This window comes from Ostrea edulis, chromosome 9 (genome assembly GCF_947568905.1).
Source record: "Ostrea edulis chromosome 9, xbOstEdul1.1, whole genome shotgun sequence".
Taxonomy (NCBI): domain Eukaryota; kingdom Metazoa; phylum Mollusca; class Bivalvia; order Ostreida; family Ostreidae; genus Ostrea; species Ostrea edulis.
In genome coordinates, this window is record NC_079172.1 from 11,470,009 (window position 1) to 11,496,326 (window position 26,318).

Consider the following 26,318-nt stretch of genomic DNA (forward strand, 5'->3'; position numbering starts at 1 on the left):
AAAACAAAATTTTTAACAAACAATATATAAAAAAATTCTTTTACTCAAAGCTACAGATCAAAAATTTATATTAATACTGCACTTTGACATGGCAAAAAACTTTGGGATATGAATTTCATACAAAACCCTTTTCATAAGAAAGCTGCAGAGTAGGTTTCATACCAATAACCCCAAGAGCAAATTGACACCCCCCCCCCTATTCAAATGAATAAGCCATATCACTTAACAAATTAAAAAAAATCATTATCAACTGTATGGTTTGACTCATTAAACAGTGAAATAATTTTAAACTGGACAAAAAAACAACAACCCAGGACTGATCACATAACAGTCTCCATTGAGTAGTAACAGGTGCTTGCCAAGAAGCAATTCTAATGGAAGAAACTATGAAGCAGAATGGATTCATACAAGAAAAATGCAACATATAATTAAAATGTGTTGCATAATTGATCAAGTCTGTATCCTCCAATATGTGTATAAAATGGTATAGTGCATTCAGATCACTTTCTCTCAATCTTCATGACTGTATATATATATTTTTTTTCATGTGCAAGTTATCTCCTAGGACAGTGAAAGTGTTGTTGAGCAGATCAAGTGATGACAGAGGGATATACAGACAAACAAAAAAACCTTCAGTTCCCCCTGGTGTCACATGTAGGAGTCTAATAAATTCACATAATTAAAAAAAAAATCACTCTGCTGCCCTAACTGTACAGAAATATCAGAAAGCAGTGCACAGCATGCGTCATTATGAGTTGTATTTTCCAAATGTGGTCATGTTATTTAAATGTGACCAATTACGTGTCATATGTGTGCACAAGTTCTCCAAGCCAACACTCCTCATATTCATTCATAAGCCTTACCTGGAATAGTACTAATGAGATATTTATGCAAAATATGATATTTCTTCTAATGGAGTGCAACACAGCCCTCAAGTATCACTTCAGGAAATGAAGATAACCTTTCAGACATAATTTATGAATGATGCAAAAATTAAAAACCGCATAGAGAATGAATTTCCTATTCATTTTTGTTGACATTTATTTTTGTCAGAGTTTCATTCATTTAATAAATGCAACCAGGTCTCCGTGGGATTGTAGCTCTAATGTCATGTTCTCCTAGAATTGACATCTCATATTAAGTCTTTCCTAAAATCTTGTACACAAGTTTTAATGGTTGTAACTTAATAGACAAAACATCTATCTTTCAGTAAAATAAACAATGTTAACTCTTTACATAAAATGTCCATTTTATCGTAATCTTCTAAAGAGAAAAAGTGATCAATCTCATAATTCCTAAAAGGAATAGAGAGTTTGGCAAGCATGGACCCCTGGATTTACCAGAGGTGGTAAAGAGGAGGAGTAAGTATCTCCTGTCGACTGGTCACACTTCCCGTGAACCCTATATCTTGATCAGGTAATGGAGTAATCCGTGGTCAAAATTAGTGTGCCAAGAACAGCCTAACAATCGGTATGAAACATGTCAGACAAGAGGCGATAATAATTCCATCAAAGAATGAGGGATGGTAATTAACAAATTTCACCTTCAACATTCTCGAAATGTTTTATAAACTAAATTCTTGCCGTCAGCATTTGTGAATTTATTTGTATGCCTTTGTGAAAAGCTTCAGATTTATTTCAAGATTCTTATAAAATATTTCGTGAAACTTACAGGAATCATACCTTCCATGAAGATTAGGGTTCTTATAGATTTTTTAAAGTTAAATACAAATGGTCAAGGTAACTGGAAGAAATTTCCAAAATTAATGTGTACAAGAATTTGATTGCAATTTGTATTCAATTTCAGTTTTACTAATATAGGAATATCATTTTGACAGAACAGATCTTTTCTCACATTGAATGTCAAGTCAAATGGCAAGCTCCTGCATGAAAAGTGCCGTTGGGAATATCTATGCTTATGTTGTAAGGAGATGACCCACACCATTAGGCCTTTGTTATCCCACTGTAATTTTGGGAGTTGTGCAATAGTAAACATGTGGGTGGAGTCGAAAGTGAGGAAATGCATACATAATACCAATAGGAAGAGCATCGGCTTTCATCTTGTGGTTTATAAGTGTGCTGTTGTGATGGGATGCTCCACTTTGTGTTGTTTTTGTTTATGTGTGCTGTTGTGATGGGATGCTCCACTTTGTGTTGTTTCTATTTATAAGTGTGCTGTTGTGATGGGATGCTCCACTTTGTGTTGTTTCTGTTTATAAGTGTGCTGTTGTGATGGGATGCTCCACTTTGTGTTGTTTTTGTTTATAAGTGTGCTGTTGTGATGGGATGCTCCACTTTGTGTTGCTTTTGTTGATATAATGTATTATACAGTGATCAAAATGGCATGCATATATAATAGTGTTATATAATTAACAAACAAACTGAAAATTTTCATGTTTTGTTTTGTGGGTTTCCCCCCTAGTATATTACTGTTTCCATGACCTCCTTCATGGAATGCCTTGCATACTAATTACATGTACAATTCTAATTTGTCAAGTTATGTCCATGGAGGCACATGACATTGTACAGTGACATTCAGGGTATCCTCGTAATGGAAACTACTGATTTGGTACATGTCTCATTACTTACCACATGTACAGTGACATTCAGGGTATCCTCGTTATGGAAACTACTGATCTGGTACATGGAGAGTGACCCCACTTGGGGTATCCCAAACTGGTTCTTTTCAGTCTCCAATGAAAAAGAAAGAGGGCTACCTGGTTCCCCATCCTCCAAAATAACGGAAATCTACAAATTCAAAAATATATTGTAACATCAAGCCATACCATTTCAGAAAGATGTAATAACCTTTATATCATTGTTAACTTATCTTCTTATTTAAAAATGATCGCATTCAATAATATATCATATAAAACTGACAGCCACCATGGATCTCACTGTAAATTCTTATCAATAATTGTATTGTGACCTGCTCAACCTTTGACCTAGTGCCAACAAATCTACAGCCGTCTCTCTTCTCTGAATTCACTTACATTCTGAACCTTTAACCACAGAATAATACTCAACTATGTATTGTATAACCCGTATTTCCTCTCTCATTTGGCCTTGACTTTAGACCTTTTGACCTTGAAGAAATTTATTAGGTGTCCAAATCTCTGGTCATCCTTCATGCTCATACCACCTAAAACTTTCCATTGATGAACAAACACACACAATTCATTACATCTCTTAGTGTCAGATAAACTCTTTGTGACCTTAATTAATTGACTTAATCGGTTAGGGTTAGCCGAGTATTACCACTATGAACAAATCTAAGCCGAGTATTACCACTGTGTATGAGTCTATAAGCCGAGTATTACCACTATGTATGAGTCTAAGCCGAGTATTACCACTATGTACAAATCTAAGCCGAGTATTACCACTATGTATGAGTCTAAGCCGAGTATTTCCACTATGTACAAATCTAAGCCAAGTATTACCACTATGTATGAGTCTATAAGCCGAGTATTATCACTATGTATGAGTCTATAAGCCGAGTATTACCACTATGTACGAGTCTAAGCCGAGTATTACCACTATGTATGAGTCTAAGCCGAGCATTACCACTATGTATGAGTCTAAGCCGAGTATTTCCACTATGTACAAATCTAAGCCGAGTATTACCACTATGTATGAGTCTAAGCCGAGTATTACCACTATGTACGAGTCTATAAGCCGAGTATTACCACTATGTATGAGTCTAAGCCGAGTATTACCACTATGTACGAGTCTATAAGCCGAGTATTACCACTATGTATGAGTCTAAGCCGAGTATTACCACTATGTATGAGACTAAGCCGAGTATTACCACTATGTACGAGTCTAAGCCGAGTATTACCACTATGTACGAGTCTATAAGCCGAGTATTACCACTATGTACGAGTCTAAGCTGAGTATTACCACTATGTACGAGTCTAAGCCGAGTATTACCACTATGTATGAGTCTAAGCCAAGTATTACCACTATGTTCTTGCATCATAAATGAAGTATGTCTGTTTATAATGCACAAGATACATAACATCACACATTTCCTTGTTAGAAACTCTAGCCACTATCCATTTACATACTGTAGGTTTATATACTGTAAACATACATTATTACGTGCAGTACTTATTTCGGTTATGTCTGCAGCCACATAAAATCCATAGAATTTCATACCAGCAGACTTGAAAGCATGTAAGCTATCTTCAAATAAGCCATATGCAACTCTATGGAATTTTGTATCCGTGAACCAAAAACAAAAATGATAATCCGCAGAAATAATTAAATACATCTACAATAGTACTGAAGACCTCACGTCACAAAAAGTTTATGTCGCAGGGTTCAAAATTCCCTATATAAAAAATTGCAAAAGACAAACTGGAATACACTCTACAGTAAGTTGTTGTACATTGTGCAGCAGTTGTAACAGCTGAGCTAGAGTAAACTGTCCATATAGTGGTCCAGTCTTTCTACCGGTGCATCTACGGTGGAGGGGGGGGGGGGGGGGGGGTATTCAATTTTGTGCTGAGTCATAAATCAATCCCTACACTTCATGTTTGAACAAAGATTTTTTAAAACGAAATATACAAATTTTTATACCTTGTGCAAATATAATCAAATCAAAAGATTGTTTACATGACCTCGATCTCCCTGCGACCTTCTATGAATATATACAAAAAATAAGGACAGAAAAGTAAAGAAATCTCCATTAAAAGGAGACACCAGATCTGTTCTCCTCCCTAACAACAGTGTTATAATGTGAGACAGATCTTTAATCAAAGCTGTCGCTAATGGTACAACAACACATCACTATAGTGTATGTACATGATGTATATAGTTAGTTTTATAGACATGTTATACAATGAGGCACTAAGTACACCATCTCATCAGCTATTTATAGCAGTCAATAAACACACACACATGTAATGTGTTAAGTAATTAAATCTTTAAAAGTATTCACTTTATGGAAAGTAAATTTTTTTCTAAAAAAGACCAAATCATAAATGCTGGTATAGCATATAAAACACACAGACCCCTGCATGACCATGTGGATGTGCAGTTGTGTCCCCTGAATCTCTATTAAGTTATCTGGCCCTGGCGATTGAATCTGTCTGGGAGAAGGGGTGGGGCAATCTAACAGGTGTTGAGAATGAGGAAATGAACATCTTGGATTGAAATGGTTAAGTCTTGTGATAGTAATACCTGGCTTTGGATTAGAACATTGTTCACTAATATTCTACATCAGATATCCAGATCAAGCAATGGACAGTTCATATAACATTAAATTTCAAATAAAGAGGCCAAAACTTCAGCAAGAGAGGTTGAAATGGATAAAAAAAAAAGTGATCCACAAAGAAGTTACACAGAAAGTTTTGAATAGCTTGATATGTGACAGACAAAAGAAAATATAAATAGAAAACTCCAAATGGATAGATGGAAGGATGGACTCATAGAAGGAAGTAGACATCGCTGTACCATAATACGTCCCATCCCCCTAAAAGATGAGTGGATTTAAACGCCAATGATAATACTCCAGCTTTATGTATATTAATGTAATGCACAAATGTCTACATCTTCCCATCTTTTCAATTGGTACCAAGACACGACAGAATGAGATTATGCTTATGATACACCATTTTGCCAAATTTGTACAGAGAGTCTTGACTAAACACAGAATCTAGGTAATGTGATGAATGGAGAACTATCTATCCCTGCAGACAGTTTTCTTCATAAATAGAATCATCTCTTACAAATGATTGTGGGGATTTATTTCTGTTGATTTGTAGGTATAATGGATGTCATCTAACTGTTTTACACAATCTCATTCTGTTTAAAATCGTGTATGGCTGTGCATGATACAAAGTCATTTCATATTCTACAGCTTTAATAAGAATACACAAAAACCTCAATGCATGGTCTCCAGAATGGCCTACATTATCACGCCAATACACCCTACAAAAACACCCAAGCCTCAGGGAAGATGTCTGCATGGATTTTCCTTTCTTTTTTTTCTTTTTTTTAATTTTTATATAAAATTCGAATTTGCCTACTAACATTATCACTCCAAGCCCCAGGCTGCATTCCTACAATATCTAGCTCCCAGTTTCATTGGTACTCAGACTGAGAGCCGTGACTAAGAGTAGCTCAGATTATGATTGAAGTATCAATTTTGTGAGAGTGAATGGGTTTGAAACCCTGTCAATTCAAACCCAGGCCCAAACAGTATAGTATCAGATACATGATGCACTTCAAAGTGAACACCAAGGGTAATTTACACCATCATTGCTTCATGTCAGGTTGCATTAGTAGGCTCAAAGCATTTCTAAATTTGCCCCCCCCCCCCCCTCCCCCTAATTTAACTGGTTGCAGCAGTAAACTAACTCCACATAAAGTACCGTATCATTCAAATTTGGTCCTTGATTAACCCTTTACAATCTGATGTGGATTATTTTTCTTTACCATTACTCAATGTCCTATCTCTCAAGGCTATACATCTTTTTGTTATGGAGTGGTTTATATTAATCTATCAATTAAATTTGCACCAGTTCAAATCTTAAATTCATTAAAAGATGTTGATTCTTTATAAAAATATTTAATTATTAAAATCTGAATACATCACATCAAAAGATTAACTTTTGATGAATTCTAGTTTACATGCTATTTTAAATCAACGGACTGCAGTTATCCCCAGTAAAATAGTTGTTTTAATAAACCAATTTAAGATTAATCAAATCTTTGCTTAATCTTATTGTTGTCTTACTTTCAACCAGGGCTTAACTTTCTATGGGTTCCATTCATATTAAAGATTCAAATAAAACTCTTATAAAGTATTTTAAAAGTAAACTACAAATCAAATTCACACACTGTGTTTAATATTTCAGAGATTATAAATGGTTGTTTTTCAATTTCTAATATAAATTGCACAAGCTTAAGGTTCACACAATTCTTTTCTCTTTTTTTTTTATCATTCATTGAAAAAGTTGATTTTAAACATAAATGTCCCACCCATGTCAAACCCCCAAAACGGTGATATATCAGCCATAATTATTAATATTGCTCCTATTATCACTTTCAGCATCACTGACATCAAATGGGGAGTAATGGTATAATCTCTTTTTTTCAGTTTTTAAAATATCAAAGCCATTAAAGTAATTGTGGCTGGTACAATAAATTTGTAGATCAGGTTTGGTTAAATTTGATCTACTCTATTACTAAAGTAATTTCTTCAACACGCACAGGAAATTTTATACTTTAAGCCAATATACCTTTAAATTATACGTTATGGATTTTTTTGTAGGGGCAGTGAAATTAATCGTTTCAATTATGAGTTTATTGGGAAATTAAATGCTAAATTTTCTCCTAAATTTAAGCCTACATAAACACAAGATTAAGAAAGTGACTTTATGAGAGAAAGAAAACAAATTTAATCCAGAAAATAGAAACTTTTAAAAAAAAATTGTAAGTTGTAACCCAGACCTGAGATTCTATTCTAGAACTTTTTTAAAAAAAAATGACAAGGATATGTCAACTTATTTAGAACTACAAGCAGAATTTGGTGAGTTTATATTAGAGCTGAAGCAATTACAGCAGTGAATATGCCCGATTGTCCCTCAAGATTAGAAAAAAAAAATTTCATGATCTAGCATCTAGATAAGAAGTAAATCTCATGCAGGGGATGCATGCAGATATTCTGTCATCGTTTTTTTCCCTCAATATTTTTTGTCCTGATGTAATTTTGTATCTCTAGGGTGACCTGAGGACCGTTTGATGTAAGTAAACCGAGATGAGCCGACTTCTCCACAAACCACTGACTTGGCAAGTAAGACAACATGCCCAGCTATTTTACGGTCTTTTACCTTCATGTAGATAAAGTGTATAAAGTGTTTTATATGGAATGATAGGATCTAGTGATATTAATAATGCCCCTAACCACATAATGAGTAGATTGTCTACGATCTCTACCGTCAACAGTCTGCCCTTTAACACTACACTGTGTGCTGATACTGTATGCACTGAAACAACCTGAAATTGCATCTCTCTCTCCTCTCTCTCCCTCTCCCTCTCTCTGAGCAATCTGTTAGGTGTTGTACCATTAACTGTATAAATATTCCTCACTTATACAATTTCATTAACCCCAGAGTTGCATGGTCAACTCAGGACCCCTTGCTGTTAATAAATGTTAATTCATATATTATAGTCACATGTATTTGTAAAATTTCTTACTTCTCCCATTTCAAATGACCTGATACACGGATTGTGTAGATTAAATCCACTCATTTTCTTTAACTCTGTAACCTTGGTTGTTTTATAAATTAAAATTCAACATCATTAATAACTTTTACAAATTCAAATAACACGAAGATAATATATCTTTTAAAATTGTTTATAGAGTGAGCTAGCAACTAGAGAATTTATATGCATGCAACACGCCTAAATTACGCATTCTAGAAATGAATGGTTTTAAGTCAGCTCAATTCATTCAAGCTTTGTACTGAATTCATTAATGGTAGGCCTGAGTTACTCAAGAAAACTGATAAATTATGTACATATGCTTATCAAAAGGCAAACAGAAATGATTTTGCACAACATTTAATTCATGTGCATTTCTTCCTACAATATGTAGTGGGTGAGTTCTACCATCTAGACCTGGCATGAGAGGGGAATTATTCAAACCTTCAAGTCGTAAAAGTTTTGAAATCCGTACGAGTGTAGACACACCTGAGATCAAGATTAAAACCTGATAATATGTGCATAAATTAAAATACAAAATTTCAAGTGACACTATAGGTCTCTAGCAGTGGTTTTTCTACCAAACCCAGCAGGGTGTGTTAGAGTTGACGGTGTGTAAAAAGTTCAGACCTGCAGAGAAATAAAAACAACAACTATCAATTGAAATACAACGTCGGCATTGAAAATCTAGGTTGTTTATAACGTCATAGCCCCCAAAACATTTAACTTTATTTTTCAAATTTTTGTTGACAGATGTGAGGCTTCCAAACAAAATTTAAAAAGACACCTATCTTATCATTTTCTAAAACTAAAAGTGTCCAATTTCAGTCTCGTGTCACTTGGAGGGTAGTCAATAAATTACTGTGTCTTTTACCCAAGTAGTCTCGACTTACTTTCACATGTATAACATTTGTTTCATTTGTCCAAACCTTCACATCTGAAGATAAAATGAGGGTCTGCCTTACACCACAAACATCTATTGGCAAGATAAGGGTCTGGTGTATGTATCTATTACCAATTCTGCCCTAATAATATATTTTGTTGAATGCAGTTGTAGACAAATTAACTAACTATCATGTTTCAAACACAAAAAACCCACTTAAAAACAAACACACGTACAGTTTTTACTCCAAACTGTATGAATTTTCTTTTATCAAAATGAAATGTTTTGGAAAATTGTCCATTTACTTCAACATGTTCATACATATATGATACACTGCAAATTAAAGTATAAACACCAGGCAACAAAATGACCTTAAACACACAAAAAAAAGTTTCCACAAGTTTTTGAAAGAGAAAATGGGGGTCCTGTAAGTGCTGCTTTACCTATATGATAATATCATGTGCTACCTTTGGTTAAAAGCCATCATGGTTCCATCAGTTGTACGTCAGCCAATGTTATGTGTAAATCTGATCCGATAATTACAAAAGGAAGCACTTTCCACCCGTAATTCACATTCAATAGATGCATTTAAAACCATATTAGCATGATGTATGTGCTTCACTGCGTGAGGCTCTGTATAAATACTTATATATCTTTTGGTCTGAAGATGTTCAAGCTGGTCTTCCTGAGATATACGCCTAGTAAACAGTAACACTGCATTGAAAACCCAAAAGACTTGTGTTTAGACATGATGAAGTAAAGTCATGTACAAAAAATTATGCTTATTTTCAAATGTACAAGTTACCCAGGAATTTGGAAAAAAAAGATAGTGAAAAAAACCTTTTTATGAGACAAGATGAAATTTTACATATTCAATAAGTTATGTTGTTTGTTACAGTACATAAAAGAAGAAAAAAAATTTGTGTAGCCAAAACTGCAGAGTATTAAGTATTCACACAACATATAGACTTGCTTATTTTCCTCAAAGAAAAGTATATAGTATCTGATATTCTAAACAGGGATGGGTGTTCATACTCCAGCATGCTAGAGGTTTACGACGAGATACTTTTGGCTTGGCGCCTCATAACACATAAGGGACGTTAACCGATCGAGGCTCTAACTTGTTGGAGTAGGGGTATCATTACTCAGTAATGCAGAAAGGTTAAAAATAAAATGTCCTAAATGTATAACAAAATGGTACACATTTGAAATGTCAGATGAGTGGATAACAAACTTGTCATTACAGTGGGTTCAAAAGGCTCAAGCATAATATGCTATCTCAAAATGTATTTGGTTTCTATACTACAACTCGATCAGTATACTGTTAGTCTAAATGTACAGTCAGTACAATCAGGTCAGAAAACTAAAGGGTAGAGCGGAAAAACTTCAATAACTGTATCTGCTTCAGTACAACAACTTTCTAAACAATGTTGCGTAATTATGGCTACTGCAAGATCAGATCTGAGACGTGCACTAATTCCGTATCACAGCTGGGTAAGACTAAATTCTCTAGATGTGCACTAATTCCGTATCACAGCTGGGTAAGACTAAATTCTCTAGATGTGCACTAATTCCGTATCACAGCTGGGTAAGACTAAATTCTCTAGATGTGCACTAATTCCGTATCACAGCTGGGTAAGACTAAATTCTCTAGATGTGCACTAATTCCGTATCACAGCTGGGTAAGACTAAATTCTCTAGATGTGCACTAATTCCGTATCACAGCTGGGTAAGACTAAATTCTCGAGACGTGCACTAATTCCTATCACAGCTGGGTAAGACTAAATTCTCTGCAAACACAGATGAAAAGTAGAAACTAACTAAAAGTTAAGCTTGAAATCAAGTTTTTAAAAAAGGGTTTCCAGCAGCCCTGTGGAAGTTTTGAGGGGTGGTGACCTAGCTAGCTTGTCTACTAAAATGTGTATGTTTTGGTCTCAAAGAGTTTTGTTTAATTCCTGTGAATGGTATATACTCTGGACAGAATATAAACTTGGAGAACTGCAGTCGTCCACTCGATGTAAAAATTATTGTTGGCCCAGAAAAATTGATAACTCAATGGCCCCCATAATGAATGTTGTCTGCATGGTGTACCTGCAAATTTTTTTTACCATTTCACCTAGAGCTAGAATGGAAAAGAATTATTCAATATATATTGTCATCATTTATATGCCTTTTTATGATGTTTATATAAGAATTAAATGGCATGAAGATAAATAACATGAAAAAAATATACATCATGATATCATCAATTTCCATTTTTGGTGTACAAATATTCAAAAATATATAAAAGCATGCTTTAGAATTGTCTTTTAATTCAATGGTACATCAGCGTAGGTCACCTATAGTTCTCAGGGAGGTCACGTAAGCATGAAAAGAGCAGGTACAAGAACGAACCATTTAGTAAGCCAGAACATTCAACTGTAAACAGGTAGAATTGTTAAATAACAGACAAAAATTATTTTCTTTTTTAATATAGGAATCCTGTCAGAATTGGTGGGTAACATATGATAGAACATAAAAAATTAATTTGAGCAGTGTAAACCGAAAAATGTATGTGGAATTAAAATACAAACATCAATGGAAGCAAGCATGAAGAATTTTTATTTTCTAATGCTGAAAATTAATGTGTTTGCACGGATATTAAGACTGGCTTAATTTTGATGAACTTGTGTCGGCCATTTTTAATTTAATAATTTTGCTAGCAATCTGACACTCAGGCAACTTATGCAAACTTAAGGAGGTACTGAACACATTTGTCGAATTAGACTATCCTCTCATAATCTTGAAATTGAAACAGGCTGCCATAACAATATACTTAAAGAAAATAGAGTATGTAAATTTTGTAAAAATGACATAGAGGACGAATACCACTTTATATTAATTTGTCCTCATTACGAGGAATTTCGACATAGATATATCAAAAAGTATTATTGGCTAAAACCATCTGTTTTCAAATTTGTACAATTATTAAGTGTTCATAATGTACACGAACTTTGTAATTTTGGGAAATATTTATGTCTTGCACTTAAGTTGCGAGAAAACCTTGTTTAAGTCATTCTCCGTTGCTTGCTTAAATTAGTACACTGCCATTTTTATGTACATGTATTTATGAAATTGATGTGATAAGACATATGTCTTAAGCAATAAAGAATATATATATATACTCTACATCATCATAATGCCATTCAAAACATCCAGTGGATGAAAATGTGAATATAAGCACATTTGCCTATTCATTTAAAAATTCACCGTCTAGCTGAGTAGCTCAGTAGGTAGGTTAGCACGTCTACTACTGAACTGTAGATCACAGGTTTGAGTCCAGCAGAGGTTTTAAATCTTTTGCAGATTGCTTTCTACTAAAAATGCATTTTTTAACTAAAAAAAGTAAATTTGAAAATTTTCAATTTCAAAATATTGTTTTACATATATCCTCCACTTTTCATCCATATCAAATTTCTATGGTGTAGCAATACCTCCTTAAATTGTGCACACTACAGGAGCCCAGAAAGTTCAAAATTTAAATCAAAATTAAAATTTGTATTTTTAGTCAAATTTATGTTTGTTTTAATATTTCATACTTGGAGAGTCATTAAAGTTTCACTTCAAGGCCTAAACCCAAACCAGCTTAGGAAAAATGGCTTTGACATTCAGCATGGCTGTTGAGGTTAGAGAGGAACAGTTTCACTGTAAGATGATAAAATTACATGCTCTTTACTGCTGTTGTATCTCATTATCAGACCCAAGTTGTTAAAACATGTAGCATCTGTTACTTTGTGAAGTACACAGCTTTAAAATTGAAAGTGGTGGATCTTTTACATGAGCCCTTAAAAATGAGGTCCCATTAAATGTCATGGACGTCACTACTGTAAAATGAGAATGACCCGATGCTTAGCACAGGTCAGAACTTGTAGCACTTCATCTACATGCAGCTGTTGATGTATCTATCTTCTCCCTATCTATTTATCTATCTATCTATCTATCTATCTATTAATCTAACGGTAAAGAATATTAAAGATTCTCAAATTCTCAAAGGGTTAATAAACTCTCAACTAAACATCATAGTCAACTTCAGTTGTCTCCCCTGATGTTTACACCTTCCTTAAGGAACAGAATTCAAAACCAGGTGTATCTTCATCCCCAATTCAGTATTACATTACTAAAAAAGAAACCTACATGCACCCATTGTATGATGATACTAAATTTGATATTGTTTTAATTCAAGGAATAGAGGGTATTGCCATACTTAGCATCACAAGTCACATTCTCAAAATTCACCCACCTCTTTTGAGCTGACCCAGCTAAGCAAACTTATAAGACAACAAAGTTCAATATGCCACATGATAGACTATGAAAGGGTATAGGGTTTCTAACATATATAACTGTAGTCATGGAGATTGAAGAAGTCCCGAAATTCAATGATAGAAAAGTCATATGAGCATTTCCATTAAATATTTGTTTAAAATTTTCAAACATGCAATATAAAATGTATTTGAACATTTTCTTTGAATTTAAAGCTCAACATGGGGTAAAAATATTTTATAAAGACATGAGACTGTCTTCTTTAGAATTCAAACACTTTCTCTCTTTCCTTTGTAAAATTAATGGGAACTCTGCTCTTTATACAAGACTATGAGAGCATGTGGTTTATTGCATGTGTTGGTATTTTTTGAATTAAGATGATGCTGTGTCATACTACATGAGTTAATAACTTAATTTCCAAAATTGCTATTATCAATGTTAAAATTGTACATTTATCTAAAATGTGGGTATATAAGATGTTGGTCAATATGTATCTACTGACTGAGCATAACTGAAGAATGGCTGAATTACATGTTTCACTACAATATTTAATCATTGGGAAATTTTACTTTTTATTTTTTTAGCTGGTATTTCTACTCATTCCTTTTTCACAGCTTGCCGCAACTTCAAACTTTTTTATTACAAGCAGACTAGGAGCGCCTTCAATTTCAAAATTTGCGTGTCTCTAATTAATAACTGTGGGAAAAGTGAAACTTTCCACACACAAAAACACTCCGGCCCAGTCACAGCAAGCATCGAGACATTAACCAGAATGACAACCTTATCATTTCACGTGCAGCCAATAGAAATGTCAGGAATTTTTACTGAATAGAACAAAATCGACCTTTCTTACGTTGCTCTCAAACTACCACCAAGAGTAATTTATTATGCTAGATTACAGGTGTGTATTTTTGTGCACTGTTGCTCCCTAATATTACTGTTGATCATAATTTCAGGTTTACATCAAACTTAAAATGGGACCTTTTCGCATGAAAATTCAGAGAGAGAGAGAGAGAGAGAGAGAGAGAGAGAGAGAGAGAGAGAGAGAGAGAGAGAGATGCAATTTCAAATTATTTCAGTGTATTCAGCACTACAGTAAGAAATTTTACAGGACTATCAAAATAAAAACCCAATGTGAATGAGGATCACCAGCACTGCACCAATGTTGAGATCATTGAAATACAAATTATAAAGGTCACTGTCCCACATGTACTAAACATGCTCAAGTGAGGACAATTTTTAACCATTTGACCTGCATTGTGAGGACAGAAGTGCACTATGAAGACAAAAATTCTGTCCTTACAATAATGTCCACATAAACTTGACCTAGAGAATGTGAAGAGTTTCGATAAAAGATCACGTTAGTGGGGACAAGTGGTGTGGGGACATTTTTTTCTTCACAATTTGAAGGAGAATATTGGATTAACTTTTATAAGTGTCCCTATACGAAGTCTACCTAAGATAGCTAAATACAATGATGTGTGTATCCTTGTTCTCCCTAAATTTCTTCTTGGCAAGAGAGAGAAAGATAGAGAGATGCATGCAGTTTGAGTCCATGCATATACAAATTTACTATATATATAGCTAATAACTTTTAATTTAGGAATAAGTTCTTAAATTCTATAGATGTTTAGCATACAATACCTGGACCATTACTGAATGCCAACTTTTCATAAAATTCTACATTGCATGCTAACTAGTAAACAAAAATCGTAGTCCAGCTGTTGTTTTGTAAGCTCTAGTAGCCAGTTTTGATATTTTATCTAATATTAAAAATCAATCAATTCTTGTAATATTTCGACCCATAATTACAGTTAAGGACTCAGAAAGAAACAATACACAAGCATCGGTCGATGTTATATTAGATGAACATTGAAAATGTCGATGTTATATTAGATGAACATTGAAAATGTGTGCAACTGTAATATTGCACTCGTTCAAAGCTTCAGATCTCAACTTGAAGAGAACTTGTTCATAAATTTTTCAAACCCAACTCAGCCAATATTCAACAATACAACTTTAATTAAGTCTATATTGTATAATCATGATGCATTCATGTATAATCTAGGGCTGAAAGAAAATGATAATTATATTTCAAAGCAGGAGAGGATAATTAAAAATGATCAAATACGTTTTTTAAATGAAGAAAAAAAAAAAAAATGGTGTTACAAAATTATCAGATATATTTCATTTGTTGCCAGGGATAAAAAAAAAAAAAAATGAAGCATCCATTGATAGTCCCTATCTGTTTGAGTGCTACTTTTCAGGTAAGGTTCATGTATATACTACATTTAAAGGTTAACAATCAGACGAATCAATATTTACGCCACCCCCTTTCACGGCAGTCTTGCACCGATTTTGGCCATCACTTTCAAGCTGACGGTCAAATCCTTTTGGCCATAAGTATACAGTATGTATGTATATATGGGTCTTTAATAATTTGTACTTACCTTGGAATTAAAAAATAAATCAAGATTAACCAGTTTGTCGTAATGAGGTACATGAAGGATTTCTTCCAGCTTTTCCAATTCTAGAGATAGGTCATTTTCTTTCTGCGTTTGACTGTCATCTTGCAAAGCAACAGGTAAATATCCCAGGTGTGCTATTGAGCGCGTGTCATACTGGTCGCTGCTAAAGTCCTTATTCGAACATCTTACACACACTGCCGTAAATATTATCACCAGTAAAATCCAAGATCTGACAACTTGTAATAACACCATCATCATCTGAATTCTAGATCAACATTTGTTGTTCAATGGTCCAAAAGAGCAAAATTATCTAAAACTTCGCTAACTACTGCAGACTGTATTATCTAAACGGCCCGTGTATAGCCATTCACTGCATGTTTAACCAGTGTGAAAAGCGTGTCGTTGACCCAGAGGCACTATTTTGGCAATGCTGTGCTCAGGTAAAACTCCCTCGTAAGTATTCAATTTAGTTTCTACTCATTTGAAAGTATACATCTGTTTTGGTCATATATGGAAATATTCGACATATTACCATAGAAAACTGTAAAACACTAAGCTTTTATTTTTTTTATTCAGTTATGATGTTAAAGGAAAATAAGAAAATGTTTTGAAATCTTTAAAACCGAGGGGGTAATTCTCAGACAGTGGTAAACACAACAGCCGAAAAGTTTTGGAAAAACATGAGCAGTGACACATTTGTAAGGAGTTAGACAAACTTTTTAAGGAACCATAGACAAGAAAAATGGATGGTCATTTGTGATTCAAAATGGGCAAAACATCACGTTTGTAGATAGAGGTGAGAGCTAATGTACAATATTGTCATATATCAACAGGTGCGCGTTTGGATTGGATTTGGTGTCAACCCCTTCGCGTGCTGTGACATCGCATTTTCTCACACCCGCGTGTAAAAGGATTTGACGGCGATGGTTATTATTGAAAAGACTTTAATTTATAAATAGTACAGTACTTGGAACACGAGGCATCATTAACCGGCAAATTAATGCACATGTGTTTAACGGTTGGAGATTCGATACCGTAAATCCCCTAATAATCAAAATGAATATATTGAATTCAAGATTTCTCAGAATGAATTCCACGGACAATGTTAATCTAACTTCTAAGGTTCCTAGTGATAACTCTGATTGTTTGATAAAACATTAACTGTAACGGTATGAAATAACACATGATAAAGGAAAATTTAGATTCACTTAACTGGTGAAAAGTTTATTCCTATCTGTTTTGTTGTGCAAGTAAAATTGTTCCAGTAGAATTAGATTTGATTGTTGTGGATACTGGTTATACAGCATGAAGTAATGATTTGGAAGGTCCTGGGTTTGATTCCTGGCGGCTGTGTCAAACTTAATACAACACATTTAACTTAATTGGGTAGCACTTGACTTTAACTTCCTTTGCTAAGCACCCAGCATCAAAATTTGAGGGTCTCTTTAAGGTGAGACTTGGACCTTAAAAACCGAAGTCATGGTAGATATTAGCATGATGAAGAACTCTCCCTGTTATATAGACTTGGGGACCACACAAAGGTCAATCAAAATTTGTGGTACTTCCCCATCAGTTGGTGATGTCCCTTTAATAGTAAAAGATTTTTTAATGGATGTAAAACAACAAACACACGTAAAAATGACCCTAGTTTATTTCTGATCATTATGATGTAGGATTGGCTACAACATTAGTATTTCAGCAAGTGAAAATGATTCACAGAGATTTTTTTTATTCAAAAAATATTGATTATTCCTCACACTAATGAAACTATACATGTATTAGTTAATCAGTCTAACAATGAATTTTATGGGGTAAAACATAATTTCTGTGAATAGTTGAATTATGATGAAGTTTCAGAGAAGTTAATTAAAATTATCCTTTATTAAGATTTAAAAAAAAAAAAAAAAGGTTACCACACAAATATAAAATGGTCCATTTCCAAGTAATGATTTACCCAACATGAATCAGTCTTCAAAGGATCAATCAGTGATCACCAGGTTAGCTGATTTACCCAGCGGGACCATTTCATACAGCAGGTGTGACCGGTCAACAGGGGATGCTTACTCCTCCTTGGCACATAATCTCACCTCTGATGTGTCCAGGAGTCCATGTTTGCCCTACTCTTAATTTTGTATTCTTTAAAAGAATTATGAGATGGATCACTGATTGTTATCTTCACCAGGTCATGTTTATAGTAGTTGTAGTTTTTGTTTAATTCAGGCTTGCATGGTTAATTGCATCTACAGATGCACACACACACACACACACACACAATTTAACAAGATGATTCATGATTCGTATGCTGAGGTGCACATCACTATATTCTGACGAGTGTCCAGATTAGAATTTTGTTGCAGCAGGTCCCTTTCCTCAGTAACTGTAATTTTCCTGTACTTCAAAACAAGGGGTTGAAATGTTTGGGCTATGAATTTATAATGAATATCAAAATAATAGAAGCTTGATGATACTCGACACAATGGTTGGTTATGGCTATGCCGCAGTGATTTTTCTACATTTTTTGGTTGGTTATGGCTATGCCGCAGTGATTTTTCTACATTTTTTGGTTGGTTATAGCTACGCCGCAGTGATTTTTCTACATTTTTTGGTTGGTTATGGCTACAGCAGTGATTTTTATACATATTTTACAAGGGTCCTGTGGCTTTTGAATTGGGGGGGAAATTGTCGACATTTCAGTCAAATTGGAGGAAAATCGGCAATTTTTAGGAGGGGAAAGGACTGAAATTCAGACCCAAAATGGGCCTAAAAAAATCATTGTACGGTGTCATATTCCTGATCCAAGGTCATTTAGAGTCGCGCATAATCTTGTCCATATACACTGCATATATGTATATGTAATGCAGGGATTGTAGAAGTTTGTAACAAAGTTGCATTCCTATATGGTGTATAATAATTTTGAAATTGCCCCGTTTGGATGATCCATTAGAAGATGTGTGTGTAATAGTCCCAAAAAGACAATCTATTTTCAAAACAACAATTTCTGAAGTGGAGAAAATGAAGTTCATAGCATGCACAAATCATTTGTAGGAAATGGTTTTTAGATAACATATTTCAGAAATCCGTATCATCTACATAGGAGTGCCATATTTCACATTTGATATGTTGGATATGCATAACCATATTTTAGCTTTTGTCACTCTCTATGGAAATTTTCAAAATGTTTTGTTTTAGATCATGTAGATATAAGAAAGTGATTTATATATATATAAAATGAATTTTATATATTTTTAAGTGGATAATGTTGATTAAATCAATAATGTTAGATTTCAAAAATAAATTTGTAGTTGTATTTTACTTTTACAAATTACACACACATATATATAATCACATGGGGTTATAAGTGAATACTGATGAGTGAAATGTGTTTACAGTGAATATTGAGGAACTGGAGGGAATGCCCAATTGAAGCTAAACTAAATCATACACAGATTCATGGTGACTTTCAGTATAGACATTAATCAACTCAATTCACAGACTGGCCCAATTTGAAAATTCCTTCACCTATATTCCTAGTAACACAGATCTATACATCTTGGTGAGAGCCTGATAATCTTCATGCTCAATGGTTTCTTTTTTAACTTTCTGTATGACAGTTGGCCTCATGTTTCATAATTTTACATGTAGCTCATTTGTGAACAGCTATGGAGGAGCATCCATGCCCTATGGACTTTAATGAACACACAGTGCTGTAATATTTGAGGTTTTGTATGAAGTTTTAGGACAGGTGTCGGTTTCCCCAATCCTTCCTGGTATTTGTGGTTGCACATTCAGCTGTGCAGTGGTGGAGTCTCTGGAGTGCATGCCCCTCTCTTTTTTTATGTGTGGCTGAGAACAAGTGGTGTTTTGTGAGTGGCACTATCAGTGTGGGTGTGGTGTACTGTGTGTAAGAAGACACCTGGATGATAACGCTAGGGGCCAAAGATCACACACGAACATCAACAGGGACTCTCTGTGCTCTGCAGATTCAAATTTTTGGGTGTTTATATATATATCTATATATATATATATATATATATATATATAGAGAGAGAGAGAGAGAGAGAGAGAGAGAGAGAGAATTAATTAGAATTAATTTGAGTTATTATCCTGCAAGGCAACTGCTTTTCTGTTACATTAACTTTTTAGTTAGAAGTTAGAAACTACAAAAAAGCCAAGCAGCTTTAAATAAAGACTGTTGCATAAAGGGATGAAACCACGCATGTGATTTGTTAATACTCATTAAAGCATGTTTATACTGTTTCCATTTCAAGTTAACTTTGTGTATTTGGAACTTGGTAGAATGAAGAAAGTATAAGAAGAAAGTAGTTTCTCTTAATTCATCATCATAATTCATGGATACTTGTACAATACTGTAAATCTAAGGGATTGAAACTCAGCTTCAAAATTTGAATTTCAATCCCATGTTTTCAAATTGCTGCCTCTGTCCGTATTGCATTAGGAAGGTTTTTTTAGAGAGTCCACGCTGAGTTTACATGTAGTATCCACCCATTACATTGTGTTGTTGAATGTTTTGACTGTAATGGATGAAAATCATGAATGCTGTATATATATTTCATTTCTCGCCACTTAATTATGTTCTGTGATATTAGAACTCCTTTTTAGAGGACAGGTCTTTCTCAGTGTGACCTAGAGGACAGGTCTTTCTCAGTGTGACGTAGAGGACAGGTCTTTCTCAGTGTGACCTAGGGAACAGGTCTTTCTCAGTGTGACCTAGAGGACAGGTCATTCTCAGTGTGACCTAGAGGACAGGTCATTCTCAGTATGACCTAGAGAACAGGTCTTTCTCAGTATGACCTAGAGGACAGGTCTTTCTCAGTGTGACGTAGAGGACAGGTCTTTCTCAGTGTGACCTAGAGGACAGGTCTTTCTCTGTGTGACCTAGAGGACAGGTCTTTCTCAGTATGACCTAGAGGACAGGTCTTTCTCTCTGTGACCTAGAGGACAGGTCTTTCTCAGTGTGATCTAGAGGACAGGTCTTTCTGTGTGTGACCTAGAGGACAGGTCTTTCTCAGTGTGACCTAGAGGACAGGTCTTTCTCAGTATGACCTAGAGGACAGGTCTTTCTCAGTGTGACCTAGAGGACAGGTCTTTCTCAGTGTGACCTAGAGGACAGGTCTTTCTCAGTATGACCTAGAGGACAGGTCTTTCTCAGTGTGACCTAGAGGACAGGTCTTTCTCAGTGTGACCTAGAGGACAGGTCTTTCTCAGTGTGACCTAGAGGACAGGTCTTGCAATCTTTCTCAGTGTGACCTAGAGGACAGGTCTTTCTCTGTGTGACCTAGAGGACAGGTCTAGCTAGCTTTTATCAATCAGTTTTTAATCATTAAATTTGTCTGGGGGGGGGGGGGGATCAGAAATAAGAAGCTTAAAGATGAAGTGTGATGAATTTTTTGCAAGGTATTTCAGTGCCATCTTAATTTATGAATATCATTTAAAAGTAAAAATCGGTGCTGTCATCTTCTGAGTTTGGAGGCTTAAATTTATAGCAGTACATACACAGGAAGATTGGGATTTAGCCAGAGATGTCATATTGGATGATGGCTGATATCAAACATTTCAATTTCTTATGTGATGTGTATGATGATAATTCACTTGTATGATACTGGTGTGGAGGGTACCTAGTTAACTAGGGTACCTGGTTAAATACTACTATGAAAGTTGAATATACAGAGTTCTACCAATTAGGGACTTTTGTCCTTGACTTTGCTGATAAAGTTTGGTGAATCATTTCCCTTAGTTCACCTGGCCACTGCAGTGGGATATAATGGTGAAATTAAAGTCATCAATCATTGAAGGGCACAAATACTTATGTACACAGGCAGATTAGTGTTGCCGCCCTTATCAGGGGTAAAGACAATATTTGTGGTCTGTCCCACAATATTACCCATCTCCCTATGTGTTAAGTGGTGATTATTCCATGCTTTTAAGCTGCAGGTGACTTAAGCCTGAGGTCTGAGCAGACATGACAGATTCACAACATGAAAAGTAGGAATACATTGTACTTTTATATTGAGTAGATTATAGATGTAGTGGTAGATTGAGGTTGTCAATCTGTGTGGTTACAGCTCTGCCTTATTTCAAGGACAAACCCAACTCATTTGAAACAGCAGGTCTCAAATAATGGTTGCTAATTTTGATATTCCTGAACAATGTACTGAATTATATGGCTTTCCAGGCACAGTGTCAGTCTATTTGTCACAAAATCATGTTGGACCTTGAAAATTTGGTTAGGAAGATTTAATCTGCATATATGTCGTTGCTTATACATGTAGGGTAAAGGTGTGTGAGTATCTAGGGTGAAGGTCACATTACTAAGGTGTGATGTCAAATGAAATATAAGAATTATTTTTGGGCTATCTGTCACAAATCATGATTTTTGTGTGCTTTTTAGACTTAATCTAATAATTATTAAAGCATGATTCTGTCCTAATACCCTAAAGGAAAGATGTGGTATTGGATTGGGGTCATGTCAAGGTCACAGAACAATGATCCTTACTTCATGGAGTGTCTTCTAACTGTAGTATGTTAATGTCTTTGACTCAAGGTGTGTGGTGATTTTAAATCAAGGTCATGTCAACAAAGCCAAGGTCACAGGATAAGGAAAATAATAGTTTTGGGGGCTAGAACTTTGCAGGTTTTAGCTCAGGATGCATAGTTTCAAACTGAAGTAATGTTTCCGCTTTGCACATGGTAATGATCATGACCAACAAATGTGTCGCACTGAAATGATGAAATTTGTAAATTAGTCCAATACAAGTTAATACCTATATGGAATGCTCTCACATTCCATGATGTTACCAATAGCTGACCAATGTATCATGATCTGGCCCCAGGATCATGAAACATCTGAGGCAGCAGGTCAAAATCTGTACATAATATTAAAATCATATTATAGTATTTATTAAAATAGTACAATATAAACTGCTTAGTAACATTGTATCACCATAGTGCTGTTAGATCTTACGATTGATAGCATTCTTTAAAAAGTTAGTAGAAGATTGAAATTTCACCAAAGTTTGAGTCTGTTTCATGATCCTAAGGCATGTGGAGTCAAATACTTAAGCTACATATATTCAAAAGATGCCCAGGTAGTCATTATTACATTCTACTAGTATTTGAAAGTGAAAGAGTGCACATAAGCTAGAATAATTCTCATGCATTTACATTTAGCAAATGGATCAATAGTGTAATAGATATGGAATGGACATGTGTAACAGAGAAAAGGGCTAATTATTGACAGTACTCCTCACCTAGTTTAGGTGGGGTAGAGTCGGGTTAATCAGGGTTCATGTTTGGTGTTAGTAAAAGTTGGAGTGGGGTTGTGAGGCCTGTCAGAGTTGGATTGTAGGCTTGTTGTCAGACCTGTGGGGTAAATCCCTGCTAAAACACATTGTACATATTGAAGGAACTGTAGAGATCTAACAGGAATTATTTCTCTGCATGCCATGCACGTAATGGGCAAATCAGTGTGTGCATTTGGGTATAAACTATCACAATGTACTGTTTATAACTAAAAAGTCTTTTATATCTATTTTTAGTTCTAGAATGGTTGTAATTTTTATGTAAACATTTTTTGTATGTGAGAATGTTTGTCATGTACATTAATTTGTAATATTTTGCAGAGGGAGATTGAAAATATTTATGGAAATATGATTTTTGTTCTAGGTTGAAGGCCATGTTTGAAACATGAGGTTGGTAACCATTGTGTTGCTATGGCATGTGATGTGTTGCTATGGAGATGGCATGCAGCATCTGGTTTTACTGGACAGCCTTCCCCAGTCCTTCCAGTTGAATTCTACACCAGATGTTGTCATCACCACCAATTTCAGCGTATGTATGCAATTGAGGAAGTAAGATGGTGTAATGGTAAGCTGGTGGTCTTTGAAAATAAAGCATACTTGTTTTATGCTTTGTCCCCTCTCAGTCATTTGGAACCAGGTCCTCTGAATCTCCAGTCAGGTGCTCTACCAACTGAGCTATCTGGCCACCGGTGATTGAAACTGTCTGACCACTACATTCTTCCATTCTTAATAAATGCCTTCACATCATGGAAGACATCAACCCGGGAACTTTATCCCTTGGCAGGCATTTCCACCTGTCCATTCTAGAGGCCCGGGATTTAACACACACACACACCTCCTAAATTTCTAGTTGAGTATTCTGGCCACCAGTGATCAGGTCTGTCTCAGACTGCCTATTCACCTATTTGCCTTTTTGAGTGGCCTTATTATGCTCACTGAGGAAAATAAAATTTTACTAATTTAAAACCATATTAATTAAAATGAGGTTTAAGATGTATGAAAGAAGGAAGAAATCATAGAAATGTTATATAATGTACTAATGAAAGCCTACACAACCACAAATCTAATGCCATAACCACATAGCCACAGAGTTGAGCTTACATTTATTCAGATGGTATAAGCAATATATTGGAAGAATTTAAATCTCCCATATTGTGATGGATGGGGGGGGGGGGGGGGGGGGGGGGGGGGGGGCAGTCACATGATATCAACACACTTTAATAATTTAAGTATTAAATAAATTTACAGCACATGGGGGGGGGGGGGGGGGGGCAGTCACACGATATCAACACACTTTAATTCAAACCAACCTGTTAGTTGATTTTAAGTATTAAATAAATTTACAACACATGGGCATGGGGGGGGGGGGGGGATCTGTTTGGCCTGTGTTTATTCAAGAATATATTTGCGAGCAGTATCTCTGTTTTGGTGTCCTCCATGTACATGCAAGTCATGATTATATTAACATGAATGAGGCAGACAGTAATGATTGAACTCTAAAACTGCAATGCATTGATGACAGTTAGTATAGTTTTGCCAATGTGCCAATTGTATGCATTCGGGCAATATGCACGATTTCATATATGCGATGATGTGACCTTAGTATGCCTCTTGTCACGTTGTCCTTGTCTGTGATTTAAACATACAGGGGGGACTGCACAGTGCTCATTAGTCAGCTTTGTTCCTTGTATATTTTGCACCATAGGGGCAGACAGTTTATTATAACACTGATCAAAGGATGTCCACACAAGGAAGACACATTCGGCCCTGGTTTATGTGTGGTGTGGACACTGATAGGTAAAAACGATGATTACCGTCACACACAAAATGGGAGATGGCCAACACCTAATTTGTTGGAGGCATACTCCTGCAATTGACTGAACTTTGTTCAGTGCGTCACCTCCAGCAGGCCATATGTCATCCTCATTTCAGTGCAGCAATTTAACATTATGATGCTTGTTTTACCTAAATGCTGGGGAGATGAAATGTTTTAATAGATCAGATTTTCAAAGTCCTTCATTTAACTCAGATTTATATCTCTGGCATTGAAGAATATTGTTCTGGTTTCTTTGTCCATCCATTTGTTTGTTTGTCCACAAGTCAAACTTTTTTCATAAAATTTGTACATGTAACTATAATATTAGAGGGGGACTTCATAAATAAGAAATTGAAAACTCAACTCAAGGTCAAAGCTATATATCATCAAGTTCATGGTCAAATTTTGCTATCAGAAACAATCTTGTTTTGCTGCTCTAGTAGGTACATGTATCTGCTTACAGATGTACGTGACATTGTACACATTCCGGAGTGGTCAGTGAATTTTTTCACCCTAAATATTGCTTCTTCATGCTGATAGTGCTTTGTAATCTTTAACAGAGTGATGGGTCATCAAGTCTATCAAGCCTGGACTGTTCCATAGGATTAGTTCTTTCTGAAACATCTGTATACATCAAGTGTTGTCCTGACTGTTGTATTTTGTCAATACCATTGGTATTACAGATTATCCTTTCAAATAGACACAGGGGACTTTGGAAAAAAAAAGATGACTTGGTCAGGTGTTTGTCAAGCCCAAGTGTTGGAGCACTGAGCCAAGCTTAATATCTTATTGGGTACATCTCTCAGGGTCTGATCATTGATACCATCTGTGAAGGGACAGTATTTCACTCACTGCTAGGTGTTCTAATCTAATTTGTTTCATCAATATTTAAAGGGGGTAAAAATAAATTTGCATTGCATATTGATAAAGCATTGAACTACATAATACCTAAGAATTCTATTTTCAATCTCAATGGATTATTTTTTAAAAAAAAACCAAATTCCTGAAAAATGACCCCTTTAGAAAGTTTCTGTAATAATGTTGAAAAAGGGGGAGGCATTTTGGTCAACTGTTTAATTAAGTGGACTTTGTACAAATTGGTTTATGTCGACACCACCTGAACGAATTGAAGGTACAAAACCGCAAACCTAGGAAGCTCTTTAGCTAAACAAGAACTGGTGTTGATTTAAGCAGGTACAATAGATAACTTCAGTCAATATTGGTATTTCTACCCCTGAGAGGTGAAATAAATCTCGAAGCCAGAGATATAAAAACTATTTGTTATTGTAAGTTTACTCTCTGCAGGCCCCGAGAGAGTGGTAT

At 35.1% G+C, this 26,318-nt stretch overlaps 2 protein-coding genes across 7 annotated transcripts in view; one reads left to right on the forward strand and one right to left on the reverse strand.

Moving 5' to 3' along the window:
• LOC125660498 (uncharacterized) overlaps positions 1-16,289 on the reverse strand; it is a 60,552-nt gene extending 44,263 nt beyond the window's left edge. For 3 of the 4 annotated variants that reach the window (XM_048892341.2, XM_056148522.1, XM_048892339.2), the window contains exons 1-2: positions 15,843-16,118; positions 2,589-2,747 (exon numbers count right to left, since the gene is read on the reverse strand). In XM_048892341.2, the coding sequence (XP_048748298.2) occupies positions 2,589-2,747; positions 15,843-16,118 (435 nt within the window). Of the gene's footprint in view, positions 1-2,588; positions 2,748-15,842 lie in introns of all 4 variants that reach the window. The other variant, XM_048892340.2, reaches the window with a different exon arrangement.
• LOC125660497 (uncharacterized) overlaps positions 16,230-26,318 on the forward strand; it is a 65,440-nt gene continuing 55,351 nt past the window's right edge. For 2 of the 3 annotated variants that reach the window (XM_056148519.1, XM_056148521.1), the window contains exons 1-2: positions 16,307-16,656; positions 23,544-23,708. In XM_056148519.1, the coding sequence (XP_056004494.1) occupies positions 23,565-23,708 (144 nt within the window). In that variant the 5' untranslated portion in view covers positions 16,307-16,656; positions 23,544-23,564. Of the gene's footprint in view, positions 16,657-23,543; positions 23,709-26,318 lie in introns of all 3 variants that reach the window. The other variant, XM_056148520.1, reaches the window with a different exon arrangement.